General features: G+C 46.5%; 1 protein-coding gene across 9 annotated transcripts in view; it reads left to right on the top strand.

Moving 5' to 3' along the window:
* Positions 1 to 14702, top strand: part of si:ch211-200p22.4 (phosphatidylinositol-binding clathrin assembly protein) — a 50876-nt gene that overhangs the window by 16782 nt on the left and 19392 nt on the right. For all 9 annotated transcript variants that reach the window (XM_068587405.1, XM_068587402.1, XM_068587407.1 and 6 more), the window contains exons 3-7: positions 11904 to 11979; positions 12268 to 12370; positions 12646 to 12739; positions 13511 to 13622; positions 13709 to 13815. In XM_068587405.1, coding sequence (XP_068443506.1) covers positions 11904 to 11979; positions 12268 to 12370; positions 12646 to 12739; positions 13511 to 13622; positions 13709 to 13815 — 492 coding nt within the window. The remainder of the gene's footprint in view (positions 1 to 11903; positions 11980 to 12267; positions 12371 to 12645; positions 12740 to 13510; positions 13623 to 13708; positions 13816 to 14702) is intronic.

The raw sequence follows: 14702 nt of genomic DNA, 5'->3' as shown, positions 1-14702 counted from the left end.
CAGTTGAAAGCTGGAAGAATAACACAGTCCCTCCACGGATTCACATACTTTCAGACACAATAATTGGGAATTAAAAATCAACCAATCCCCGCTATGTTTGGGAGAACTTTGAGTTTGTTTTGTTCTTTCTTTCTTTTGTGCTGTTTTTGCACGAAGAGGCCGGATCAAACCCCAAGTCAATAACACGTCTCAATTCATATGCAACAGTGCAGCTTTTGAAAGGGAGAGGAGAGATTAGTTCTACAGCGAGAGTTGTGGTTTTATTCATTTCTAACAAGATAGAAAATGGAGTGTTTTGTTCTTCAAATACACTGTTGTAGCTCACACATGCACTAATCCTCCAGCGGGCAGACTGTTAATAATTCAGAGTTCACTTTGATATTCAGATGGACTGCTGCCCTTTTGGAGCTCCCTACACTGGGGTGTTGTTTAATGTATATTTCATGAAAACAGGAGGCCAAAGTTGCTTTGTTGTGATACATTTCTATTGATCGCAAAATAAAGTGTGTGATCCATAGATAATGTGCTGTCACATACCTACTTTTATGTATTTCCACGTCACTTTTTTGGTCCCTTTTGTTCTCTATTCAATGCCACATTTCTGTTTAAAGCTGTTTTTTTTGCCATTTCTTGTTGAGAAATACTTCAACATTGCGTAACTATTGACGCTTAGCTTAGCAAAAGGTGTCGCTTTTATTTCTGTTTTTGTGCAAAGGTTTTTTTTTACTGCCTTTGCGTAGAGCCAGATTAGTCGTTTTCCCGTCTTTGCGTTAAGCTATCCTATGCTAACTTGCTTCATATTCAGCCTTTTTTCAGTTTGTGCGAAGCATTTTTGGTCGAAAAAAATCTGTAATATACATCTCTTAAATATTCACTAAAGAACTATTTTAAAGGATTTTGAAATATATATATATATATATATATATATATATATATATATATATATATATATATATATATATATATAAACTGCTCTAACCTACTAACTGTTGCTGAAAAATAAGTGTATTTCCCAAAGTGTCCAACTATTCCTTTAAAAAAGAGACTCCTATTCTGCAGACTGTATCCATATTTGATAAACGTCTTTGTAGAACTAAGCTTTTCTGGCCCCCTGTAACCAAAAGGGGGTAATTACGCTGTAATGTGCACGCTATACATATTTAATACTCACATCTTAATGCGCCGTACACCTCGTTGTGCACACGCAGACACACCCTGCACCACATTCCTTTCAGTTTCCAGCCAAACGGGGAAGCGCTGCTTCCTTGTTTAGTGAAGTTACGCAACGCTTCCTTCTGTGGGTCCCGTGTTTATTACATCAATCTAAACTTCCTCTGAAAAGGGGAAGAAGGGAGGTGGGGGTGGGGGGTTAGATCTTTGTGTGTCGCTGCACGAAACCAGTTTCTGAACTCCCAGCAGCCTCGCTGGTTCCCGCCACCGCTGTAAAGGATCTCTCGGGGTCGGCGGCCTCGACGCGAAGCCGAGACCTCGCGCGTTCTCTTTGGCGAGCGGCCGCTAAAATGTTTGCTTAAGATGTGGAAATACCCGCCGCAACGTTTCTTCCAAAATCATAAGTAGGTCACTGCAGAGCAGCAGGAAGTGGTTGAGAGGTATTCCCAAGCTGTCGGCTGATTTATCTCTGAGCTGTCACTTTCATATTGAACCTTTTTGATGTTCACGTCTCAGCACAAACAGTGCGACGCCGTGCTAATCCCTGATGTCTGCACAACACTGTGGCGTCACTCCATTAATCTGATGCTGGTCAACAATAACTAAGTTAAGAGACAGAGGGGACTTCTTTTGAGAATATTAATACAGCTTTATGTTTTCATGTAGTATCGTCTCCAATCCATTGCGAAGCGATATTTGAATAATAAAAAGCATCATTTGGTTGTAGTTCATCTATTTAATCTCCTTCAAACTACTAGATTCATTCAAGCTTCTCACCAAAACCTATATTTTAGGAGATTATATTTGCACACGGTACAATGTCAATGTAATTGACCTTCGTCCACTCTTTCTTATTTTACCAAACAGAGGCTGAACGCACCTTAATGTGGACGCGAGCCGTTAGCGGTGCCGCTAACGTCACTAGCGCGAGAGCTTCTAACGCTACTAGAGCTTCTAAAAGTTACTGGCGCTGCTAACGTTACTAGCTCCTCTAACGTTACTGGCCCTGCTAACATTACTAGCGCCTCTTTAGTTACTAGGGCTGCTAACCTTACTAGCTCCTCTAATGTTGCTCGCGCTCCTGCTGATTTCAACACCCATTTGTTGCTCAGTGAAACATTATCGTGGCTTCACACTGCGTCGTGATCCACAGTTCACGGATCCCAGATCATCTGCGTTCTGTTCCACCACCACCACCATACCTGCAGCACATCACACTGCTGTAGCCCCGCAGGGCGAGGCGCCCAGCTGCAGCCGAACAGACAGAGAGAGAGAGAGTGTGTGTGTGTGTGTGCGTGTGTGTGCGCTCATCAGGCTGCATTCATCAGGCCTGTCAGGCAGCGGTGCTGACGGAGGCTCGGTGGCCAGGTGGCCCCCGCTCCCTCGTGGCCGAGCCGTCCGTTCCCGTCAGCGCCGGGAGGAATCTGGCCGTAAAATTAGAACGCACAGCCCGACAGCATCGGGGTCAACAGACTGTTCGTTCCTCTCCAGATCAACACTCGGCTCGGCCTCGTCCGACAGCGAAGACCGTTCACAGGGAAGAAAAGACGTGTAGAAGGTTGAGAAGGAATAAAAGAGGAAGTGGGAGGAGGAACGAATAGGAAGCATAGATGTGAAGGAGTTGCAGAAGTTAAGGATGAGGTCATCCATCCATCCTGAGGAGAGAGAAATCAAAATGTATAACATATTATTTACTAACACAGAAAGTATTCAAGAAAAAGACGACAAAACGACGACGCAGCATGTTAGACGAGAAGGACTCAAAGAAAGACGAGTCACCGAAGGAAATGAAGCGAGTGAACGGCGTCTGTATGCAGACGACGACAGCTTGTGATCAAAAGCCGAATGGGAGTCCACAGATTATAATATCTCATATTTACGTTGAGTAAATTCGTCTCAGTCGTCGTCTGGATGTCAGAAGCTCATTTCACTGTAATGTATTCAAACCCAGCGAGACGCCGCTCCGCTCAGAGCAAACAGGCCGAGACTTAAGTTTCAATATCTCGACAGGCTTGGGCGGGTGATTAGAGGAATAGTTCTGTGTGTGTGTGTGTGTGTGACGGGACTGTATTGATACGCATTCAATTCTTCACCTCCCAGTTTTCTCTTCTCCTCCTCCTTTCTGCCAAGAAGCAGTCCTGGCTCCCTCCCCCGGCGGCACTCTGAATCTTTTGAGCGATCGGGGAGTCGGTCGATATCTTTGTGATCACGACTTCACTTTTTTTTCGGGGCGCTGGCGCGACGCCACGTCTCCACGTCTCCAAAGAAAACCACCGAACCTCGACTGATGAACAAATGCGTATGAAGTTTCCCATTTGGCAGCGATGTGGCGAGCGCTTTTTATCCCGCCTCGCTCGTGTGTGTGTGTGTGTGTGTGTGTGTGTGTGTGTGTGTGTGTGTCTGTGTGTCGTCGGCCGATACGCACCAGAAACAATCCTACAAGTTATTAGGGGCCCTTTTCGTGGGGGTTCTTGTCGTCAGTTTGTTGGTTCTGGAGAAAAGAACCGGCCGAGCGCTCCTCCCGAATAGACGTTCTTTGAAAGTTTTTTTGAAGAACTCTTTATTGCTTTTGCCGCTCGACCGCAGCAGAAACCCAAACACCCGCGACCGAACGACTGCTGTTTATTTTTTATGATGAATGGTCTTTTTATTCTTTTTAAACAGCCCTCATCGTTTTCCCTCCGTGACTCCGAGGAATGTCACAGCTCAAAGATTGTCCAGAGGTACGATATCTCACAACGCTGCGAGAAAACACCCCCTTTTTTTTTGTTGGGGATTTTGTTTTCAAGGACGTCAAGACCTCAGAAATACCACCAATCATGCTTTAGTCTTCAGGACGAGATGTAGAAGTGTCAGCGGGGAGGAAATTACAGCCTGATTGATTGCACCGAAGTGCATCGGGAGTCAGGACGGAGAGCTGTGACTCTGTACATGAACACCGCATGCAGGCGTAGGATGGAGCGCTTTGAAGGAGGGATGGAAAGGTGGTAGGAAGGAGAGAGGAGACACAGTGTGAGAGTCATTAAGGACACGAGAGGAGACGGGGACGGTCTGCCGAGGACAGCGGTGAAAGTGCTGATGGTGGCAGGACACTGTGTGTGTGTGTGTGTGTGTGTGTGTGTGTGTGTGAGTGTGTGAGAGAGAGAGAGAGAAAGTGAAGGAGGGAGGGTACAGTAAGGTGTGTACGTGAGATGATGTGTATGTGTTTTTTAATTTACAGCAGTGTAACACACACACACACACACACACACACACAGTGACGTCAGCTAAAGCACTCTCATCTCTACGCTCCCTCTGCGAGAGCCAGGACGCAGACAGAAGCAAGAGATTTATGCAAAGATTCGGCTGTGTGAGATGTTATGGACGACAGATTTTGAACCTGGCGAAGGAAGGAAGGAAGCAAGCAAGCAAGGAAGGAAGGATGGATGGAAGACAGTTAGTGGGGGAGGAAAGGAAAAGATGAATAAAAAGGCAAACGGAGAAAAGAGTGTCGAGATCTGCTGACTCAAGCACTGAGTCAAAGGGAGCAGATACAGAGGATGTTATTTGTGTGTGTGAGAGGTCACGCTGACTCTAATAGGGGTCACTTGTGATAATCTGAGGGGTTGGAACACACACACACACACACACACACACACACACACACACACACACACATAGAGACAAACGCACACAGAGACACGCACACAGAGAGACACACACAAGGTCACCACACTCGTGCTTCCCGTCAGCTGCTTGTGGCGGACATAAAGATGATTAGTGTAAAGGCAGATTTCTGTGTGTGTGTGTGTGTGCGTGTGCGTGTGTGTGCGCCAGACGGATCCAAACAACCTATCACTAAAAAGTAGAAAGCCCCCGGGTGACACCCTCACCACATACTTCCTTATGCTGCTTCAGGCAGATAAACAAGTTTCCCCAACTCCAGTAAATTGGCTGCATCTGTGTGATCAATAGATGAAAGTGTGTGTGTTTATTTGTGTGTGTGTGTGTGTTTGTGGCCGTGCTGCCTGGCTCAGTAGACTCAGCCAACCAGAAACCTGCAGGGTAAAACTAGCGCACTGGAGATTCTCCCACTTCACTGATCTAGTTTTTTTTCTTCTTAAATCCAAACTCAGGTTATTGATTTTTATTTTTTTTAGTTTCTGCGAAATGTTATTGATCTGATTCGCACTTAAACCCCTCCTCCAGAGCAGCGATCGTCCAATCGCAGCTCAGCAACCTTCCCTCGGCCACACCAGTGAGAAGACGGGGATCCGACCACCATGGGCGACTCCTGTGGTTGTATAGAAGTCTATGTGCAGCTCCTAATGCTCCATGAAATGGAGGGAAAGCCCTCTCTCTCTCTCTCCAGCCTCGAGTAATACTTCGGCTATTTTCAGTTTTGCCGTCATGAGGTAATCTAGTTTTTCCCTCCTTACCGTCGGCTCAGCAGTAGCACACTTCTCCCTCGAGAGAAGTCTTCCTCCTTCCTTCCACGAGTCGCTCTTCGAGTGCCAAGTTTAATCAGTAGTCCTGTAATTAGCCCCTCCATACAATTGCTTTTTAAAACACTGTAATTAGCTGATTCTCTGCATTTGACCTCCAGTTAAAAGTGGTTTAGTACTCTGAAAGTAATTTATTTCCAGACTACAAAGACAACTAAATACAAAGAAATAAGTAGAGGCAAGAAGAGGCACAGCATAGACTTCTATACAACCAGATGGGTCCCCCCCCCGGTGGTCAGGAGAGAAAATGCAGCTTTAACACGTGAAGCATAGACTTCTATACAACCCGAGGAGTTGCCCCTGGTGGTCAGGAGAGAGAATGCAGCTTTAACACATGAAGCATAGACTTCTATACAACCAGAGGAGTTGCCCCTGGTGGTCAGGAGACTTTTAACACGACTAAATACATATAAATGATGACTAATAGAATAATGTAAAAAAGCACCAAAGTTTCTCCTCTTGTGCGTGTGTGTGTGTGTGTGTGTGTGTGTGTGTGTGTGCGTGTGCGTGTGCGTGTGTTTGCTCGTGGCTCTTTATCAGGTAGCCTTGTGACACGCCCACGTGTGCACAAGACGACGTTCACTCTTCAGGAATGTGCTGTGTGATCGGCCCGAGAGGTAAATATAGACCCGGTGGATTAGAACAAAGCAAACTGGGAGGATCCGGTTACTCCTCGGGTCTGGTTTTTGTTATGTTTACCAGGGTAAGTCACCGCGTCGCTCAACATGGACGCACATTAATAATATCAGAGCTTTATGTTCTGGCCACTCGTTTGATACACACACACACACACACACACACACACACTGCACCGGAGTCGCTGAATTTATGCAAAATTGACTCAATTCAAAAATGTTTTCATGTTTTTTTTAATCATTTCTACAAAATGTTGATCTTGAGCTTTAATGGTTGTAGCCATTAAGTTTAAAAAAAGTTTTGTCTTTTTAACTTTGTAACAAATATAAATACAGTTTCAGAACTTCAGAATAACCAAAATGACTCGTACTTTGCAACTATTTACCTCCTATGGCGTTATGGAACAGCGGTGCATGCACCACCTGACCTGCACGTCGTGTTCCTTTTAATAGTGTACATGTCAGGAGAAAAACTGCTCTAATACCCTGTGTGTGTGTGTGTGTGTGTGTGTGTGTGTGTTTGTGTGTGTGTGTGTATGTGTGTTTGTGCGTGCATTAGTGTTTTAAATGATGACTCATGTTGCTTTAGCAGCCTCATTGACCTCACACTCATCCACCAGCAAGACACAACTGCTCCCGTGAGAGCCGGAGCCCACACACTATCAGCCCTGTCACCTTGTAGGCGAAGACACACACACACACACGCATATATGCACGCACACACGAGCACAAAATGTTTAAACATAGACGTCTCTTTAATGCCGTCACTCTCAGTCACCCACTTAGCTTCTCTTTGTGGCTTTCACACTTAGATTGGATTCCGAGGCTAAATGGTTGATTGCGTAAGAGAGGAGGAGAAATACTTCGCAGGAGGAGGAGAAAGAGGAGGAGGAGGAGAAAGAAGGGTGGCAAAAGAGAAAAGATGAAGGGAGAGAATCCCAGGCGTGTGTGCGTGAACATGTGTGTGTCGGCCCGGTCCTTCCTCCTCTTGCGTAAGAGCCGCTCTCCATTCAACGCGGCTCCATCACGACTCATTCTCCGGGCGTGAGTCATCCCTCGCTGCGGTCGGTTCTGTGCAATGTTCTGCGCGTGTGAAGTGAAGTCGAGATTACCCGTCTGTATTCCCTGTGAACAGTAGTTCGGATACTTTTTTAAAATACACACTTTGAGCTCTTATTTCTCCTCCCCGCCGTGTTTTTTTCATTGGTGCCGAAAGGGAGGAGAGATGAAAAGGATCTGTGAGTCAGTGAGTTCAGCCTCCTCTGGGTGGAGTACGCACTCCTGCGTCGGCCTTGAGTTGCCATTCATTTCCTCCTTTAGCGAGACGAACGAGACGCCTTGGCATTATCGCGTCGCCATTTCTAGTAAATGGCAGTAGCTACGGCAACCGACGGCATCTAACTAGCCAATCAACTGGGATTAGGTTTGTTGCCATCGTGGCTTTTTTTGCAACCAAGTCAACAGAAGTGAGCATATTTGAAACGCACGGTGGTGACTCTGAGGCGCAGTATACGGCTCTGGGAGCGACCTGTCAATCACAGCAAGCCCCGCCCCTAAAGAGCCCCCCGCTCTATGGTCTGTTTGACTCTAAAAGACAATAAGAGATTGAACATAAACTCATGTTTACAATGTTTACTGAGAGAATACATCAATATAGACTTCTATACAACCGGAGGAGTCTCCCCTGGTGGTCAGGAGAGAGAATGCAGCTTCAACACATGAAGCATAGACTTCTATACAACCAGAGGAGTCTCCCCTGGTGGTCAGGAGAGAGAATGCAGCTTCAACACATGAAGCATAGACTTAGACACGTCATATTGGTCATATCATGGAACTTAACCCTATTTTAGTATTTCTGTCCTAATGTAATAAACACACGTCGCCCATTTTAAACGTTTTAGTTTTTGATTTAATCAGATCTTCATCCAGACACAATTTGTCTCACAAATGCAGCGATGCTCCGCAGAGCTCCAACCTTGGCGTCTCCTCAACATAACGTGACTCTGCGATGCAAAAGAAGCAAAGAAAGAAAGAAAAGAAAGAAAAGAAAGAAAAGAAACCCACTTCAGGTCAGCGCTGAGGCCGCGGTGTTCGGTTACTAGGGAAACCACCAACTTGTGTGCACTTTTGAGAGAAAGACGTGGAAGAAGAGAGAGAGAGAGAGGGAGAGAGAGGAGGTGGAGAGACAGCGGGTAAGAGAGGGAGTACGCTATGTATAGCTATGTCGAGGTTGAAAGAGGCCGTGAGTAGCCAGGATCTACATGCATCAATAAAACATGAGGTTGTTCTCCGATATGCTAACATGAATTATTTGACAAGCTGCTTCTCCGTCTCCCCCCTTCCTCCCCTATTCCTGTTCGCTCTCATCTCTATTATTACAACTATTCTCAAAATCTCAGTCCCCCCTCTCCCCCCCGTCAGATCGGCATCTCTTTTCTTTCCTCGGAGTCGTCTTCTCCGGATAATCTGGAGCTCGACGGGTTTCTGAGTCTCCCTCTGTGCCGAGTGCTTTCTGCCCCTTTATAGATTTCCTCCTTTTTAACTATACCCATGCGTTTTGTGTGGGTTCTCTCAGCCGCCGCCTTTGTATCCGAGTGAGGCAGCGACGCAGGCAGACGGGCTTTTGATGAGGAAGAGAGCAGTCGGCACACAAGATGAAGCAGAGAAAGAGCTTATGGAGTCTATGAGCTGCTCTTTTCTCTCTCTCTATCCGTGATCATCTCTAAGTTTCTCCGTCTTAGTCTGGGTTTATTGCTAAAGTCATCACGTAGTTCTCGATCTGTAAAGCTTCCTCTTTTTCACCCTCAAACTTGAACTCTTAGTCATCAAGGCGGCATCTCAACTGACCTCTTGCGCTGTCTGAGTGCCTTTTCATTGAAAGAATCAGGGGAGAAAAAATAGTTCAATGCTGTTCGATGAAGGGCAGGCACACGTGGCAGGCGATTGGACGAACCATCCGTCAATCAAACTCTCGCAGAGGCCGGTTGGTTTTCTGGCCTTCAACCGACCCCCGTCGGTTGTTGGAATGCAACATTCTGAACCTCGTCTTGGATGAAACGGTAAAGTCCTGCACTTGCTGCATGAACTTCTCGTCCTATCGGGTACTGCGACGCGGTGGGAGTGTCGATCAAAATGCCCATTTGTGTGACGCAGCGCCGCGAGTGGTTTCCCCCGTTCAAACCTGGCATTAACGCGCATCTCAGGCGGCTGGATCCCAAGTGGACGTCTATAAATAGAAGTGTAAACAGCCACCAAGAAGCCATTCAGTCACTTGAACAACCTGTCGAGGTGGTTTGGGACGCGTTGGGCCACATTTTTCTGAAGTGTAAATGCGTCCCAGGAAGGACGTAACAGGACTAATGCGTAAGGTGGCTTTGTCCACAACGTCTACATTTTCTTTCCCCCTCCATCTTGCTTTGGTCGTTCATGACGATCCACTTCCCGCGGTCTGGGTTGCCGGTTACGTTATTTGCCGACGCAGCGTGACGTTGGGTGGTCTTTCCACCAAAATTGTTTCTTGGACTTCCCACCGCCGAAAAGCCCAAATGCTTGACGCACCCTCTAATCCATGGGAGCTCGGCCATCTTCTCTGATTTGGTCGTACCGCAGCCTTTTTTTATCACCTGGACCACAACTTTATTAAGACAAAATGTCTTGGTTGTAAAAAGTCTTGCCTTTTTGGGGCATTTCTGTCTACAGATGGGAGGGGGAGTCCCCACATGTGACGACACGGTCAAAGTTTTGTTCCCACAGCGAGAGCATACACACACAGACACACACACACACACATACACACACAAAGGACAAGAACCAAATTAAATTCTTTATGCCTTTTTAAACAGTCCCAGAGCCCTTGGAAACGTGTCAGTGCCGCTGAGTCCAACACACACATGCCCGCAGGCATATTTGTGTTCATAAATGCACACACACACATTCTCAGAAGCTGCAACCAGCCAGCGAGGGCTGGTCCTCTGCCAGATCGCAGCGGGAATTGGCAAACCGGCAAGTCTCAGATCATTTTAAGCCAGTCGGACCGGAGACGGCCTTTAAGGTTAAGATGCTTTTGGGCGGCCTGAGGGCTCGAGTTCCCAAAACTATGACGGTGGTCAAGACTTATTCCACTGCACTGGACACGAGGGACACAAAGCAAGTTTGAGGCTCGTCTTAAGAGAAAGAGACTCGGTTAAAAGTCCTGGTTTGGTTTGGCTTCTGGAAATATTATTTCCTATTCCGTAATTGGTAAGCAAAATGTAGAAAGCCAGTTACACCTCATGGTACTTTCAGGTTTTAAATATATTTCTCTGTCTTGCATTCTTTGCACCTGCAGATGAATATATTAACCATAAAGAAGATATAGTAACTGAAAGAGAATCGAGGCAAGCAAAGATCCAGAGGCCAAACATATTAGCTGGAGTGTGTATGGCTGTAATTACTGCCAGATGCAGAATTACAGTACTGCCACTTACAGATTTAGGATGATACTTAGCTTCTTCCATCTCGATTATATATAACGGCTATTAAATTGGAATTACTAATGGCCAGCATTGTGATAAATATACACAACTCCATTTCCATACGTTGAATGCAGCAAGGGAAAGCAGGGTAGCATCATTTCACTCTGGTTGTATAGAAGTCTATGCTTCATGTGTTGAAGCTGCATTCTCTCTCCTGACCACCAGGGTGCAAGTCCTTCGGTTGTATAGAAGTCTCTACAAAAGGACTCTACTTCTATTTATGAGTGAAGTCTCCTCTGATATCTCCTCGTTGAGCTTCTCTGGAACAAAAGCAGGCAGAAAGTGAAGCCGAGGTGTTGTTGGAAAAAGAGCAACCCTTCCCTGGAAAGTGGGAAGCGGAGAGCGTCCAGCAGCTGCTCGACACGAACAAGCGAGCAGTGTTGAGTTTGTCTGGGGAAGCAAGAGGACAGAGTGGAAAAAACTGTTAAAACATGAAGAAGAGGTGTCAAAAAGTCTGAAGGACAAGACCGACAGCTTCAGATATGATCTCATTAACATTTCCAAAGGCTACGTAATCATTTATTGTATTGTGCCGCCAAAAGGTTAATTAATTTAATTCCTCGCCGCTGCCTTTGGCCGGCTCTGTGCGCTACTCGACAGGGGTCCTAATGAATGACAGGAAAAGGGGGCGGGGCTTAGACGGCCCAGCCTGAGGTGAAGCCGTCTATCGCGGCAGTAGCAGGAGGAAGACGCGGGTTAGCTCTTCCTCTTGACCTCTGACCTCTCCGACGACAAGAGGAGACCTTCTCGGAACCTACATTTATTATTTAATCGTCACCAAAAAAAACGTAAGCGCTTGAGTGGAAGACGTGCGCTGCGTTTTTAATAGACGGCCGTCTCGGTGATGAATCGTATCGTTCCTCCTCGCTATTAGCCGTCGGCTAATGAGCGCGAGCTATTAGCATCCGTCAGAGAGCGCCAGTGTGTTTCAGTTCATCGGTTCCTCGCAATTACCGCCGTGCCATCCGGGACGAGAGGAGACGGACTCAAAAAGTATTTCATGATCCAGAATAAAGGTTTTTTAATTTGGTCGAACTCGATCTGCTCACGTTCATATATTTACTGTCGTTAACGCCTTCCCTTTGTCTTCCTCTCCTCAGCGTCTGATCCAGTACCTGGCCTCCAGAAACACTCTGTTCAACCTCAACAACTTCCTGGATAAGGGAGCGCTGCAAGGTAACGCACACGCACACACATACACACACACACACACACACACACACACACACACACACACACACACACACACACACACACACACACACACACACACACACACTGTGAGCTCCATTAGTGTGTTTTTAATTAGATTTTAATGAAGCTGACGGCCAGCGTTTGCCTTAAAGACTAAACTAAAGGATGGTTTAAAGGACAAATGGAATCTCTTGTTTCACATTACACACTCGCTGTGTTTCCCTCCTCCTCCTCCTCTTCCTCCCCTTCCTCCTCCTCTTCCTTTTCCAGGTTACGACATGTCGACCTTCATCAGACGATACAGCCGCTATCTGAACGAGAAGGCCATGTCCTACAGGCTGGTGGCGGTGGACTTCACCAAGATGAAGAGGGGGTAGGCACACACAGACACGCACGCACACAGATAAACAGACACACATAGAAACAAACACACACACAGACAGACTCACACACAGACACACACATCGCCGGTAGTGGCTGTTTTACATTACTGAGAAAAACGTTCTTCCTTGTCCCGTTTTCCACCCTCATCACTTCATCGCTCCCTTTTTGTTAACGCGTTCGTCCTCATTTGCACAATATTGTCGCTCAACAAGGTGCCCGCTGCAACTGTGTGTGTGCGTTTGTGTTGTTTTTGTGCTCCCCCAGGATTGACGGCGTGATGCGCACCATGAACACGGAGAAGCTGATCAAGACGCTGCCCATCATCCAGAACCAGCTGGATGCGCTGCTGGATTTCCAGGTACTAATTGTGTGTGTGTATGTGTGTGTGTACTTTGCATACTTGTGTGTTTGTGTGCGCTTGTCAAAGTTGTGGTCGATTCACTTTCCAATCAAAATGTAAATTGAAACGGTTGGCAAAGTGTGAAACCTCTTTATTGACGGAGTATAAGAAGCAGATCATGGCGGCACTGTGTGTGTGTGTGTGTGTGTGTGTGTGTGTGTGTGTGTGTGTGTGTGTGTGTGTGTGTGTGTGTGTCAGAAGTTGGTGGGTGCATTGTGGTTTGTGCCAGCGAGCTTCAAAGAGAGATGCAGATGATCGTTTCTCCTCCTAAACTAAATTGACAGCTGCTCTGTGAGAGGAGATGTTGTTCCCTTCATAGCAGAGAAAGAGAAGAAGAAAAAGGGAGGAAGAGAGAGAGAGAGAGAGGTGGTATTCAGGGAGAAAAGATGTCTGAATGTAAAGTTTTCCTTTTTCTAAAATGCTTTAGAGAGAGGGAGGGAGAGAGAGAGAGAGAGAGAGAGAGAGAGAGAGAGATGGTATTCAGGGAGAAAAGATGTCTGAATGCAAAGTTTTTCTGAAATTCTTTAGAAAAATGTGATGGAGACGTCTCTTTGACCTGCTCTGTCTCTGTCTCTCTCTCTCTCTCTCTCTCTCTCTCTCTGTCTCTGTCTCTCTCTCTCTCTGTCTCTGTCTCTGTCTCTGTCTCTGTCTCTGTCTCCTCTCTCTCTCTCTCTCTCTCTCTCTCTCTCTCTCTCTCTCTCTCTCTCTCTCTCTCTCTCTCTCTCTCAGGCTAACCCTAACGAGTTGACCAACGGCGTGATAAACTCGGCCTTCATGCTTCTCTTCAAAGACTCCATCAGGCTGTTTGCTGCTTACAATGAAGGGGTCATCAACCTATTGGGTAACACACACACACACACACACACACACACACACACACACAGAGTAGGTGTTATAAATCTAAACGCCTCTTCTCTGTTCCTGTAGAGAAATACTTTGACATGAAGAAGACTCAGTGTAAAGACGCTCTGGACATCTACAAGAAGTTTCTTTGCAGGATGACGAAGCTGTCAGAGTTCCTCAAAGTGGCAGAGGTACACACACACACACACAGACACACACACACACACACACACATCAGGAATACATATGCCGAGCAGCTCTCGTCCCTTAAACACGTCTCCGTACCCACGACCTCTTCAGAAAGCTGCGTCTCCGCTCTGCTGCAGCTTCAGCACCGTGTGCAGACTTCCCCTCACTGCCCCACATTTTCTGTGCACACACACACACTTACACACACACATACGTGTGTATATGTATACACCCAGAATAACCACAAGATGGAGGATGTGGTTTGGCGCTCCGTTAGCTCTGCTCCTCCGTCTAATCCCCCTCTCCTCCTGACAAAGATGGATCCTCGTGCGGCTCTCCTTCGCCCAGCGCCCACAGATCATCCCTCTCTCTCTCTCTCTCTCCTCTCTCTCCCTCTTTCTTCCCTCCCTCCTTTTGTTTCAGCAGACTTGAAACTGGGGAGAATCAGCTACTGGTCACATACATTGGCGGTTCACATTTTCAAGTAAACGGCCCCAAAAAAACCTCCTTTTTGTCTTGATTAGATTTTTAAAAGGAGCGATTCCCCTCAGACGAAACAATGGAGCTTAATTAAACAAATTGAATAAAATGCACACATTTTTCTAAACGCTTAACTCTGACATGTTTTTTTTTTTGCACAGTGATGCACGTTAACGGGCCGCTGCTCTCGGCCTTTTAGTTTCTCCGCCGCCCACAAGACGCTAGCACGACGCGCCGCACACAGAAGAGTCAAAAGAAACACACAAATGAATGCTCATTGTCTCACAATGTGACACAAATCACCCATTTTGTTTAAATTTAGATGGACCCCGCCCCCTTAAAACCAGCGCGTAGACCATGTGTCATGCTCCAGAGATGCAACACAACAACACCTTGTGGCAGATTTGAT

This window comes from Clinocottus analis, unplaced genomic scaffold (genome assembly GCF_023055335.1).
Source record: "Clinocottus analis isolate CAN_PGR_092001 unplaced genomic scaffold, fCliAna1.0.p SCAF_21, whole genome shotgun sequence".
Classification (NCBI taxonomy): domain Eukaryota; kingdom Metazoa; phylum Chordata; class Actinopteri; order Perciformes; family Cottidae; genus Clinocottus; species Clinocottus analis.
Note: the sequence above shows the minus strand (reverse complement) of the source record. Positions and strands in the feature narration are given on the sequence as shown.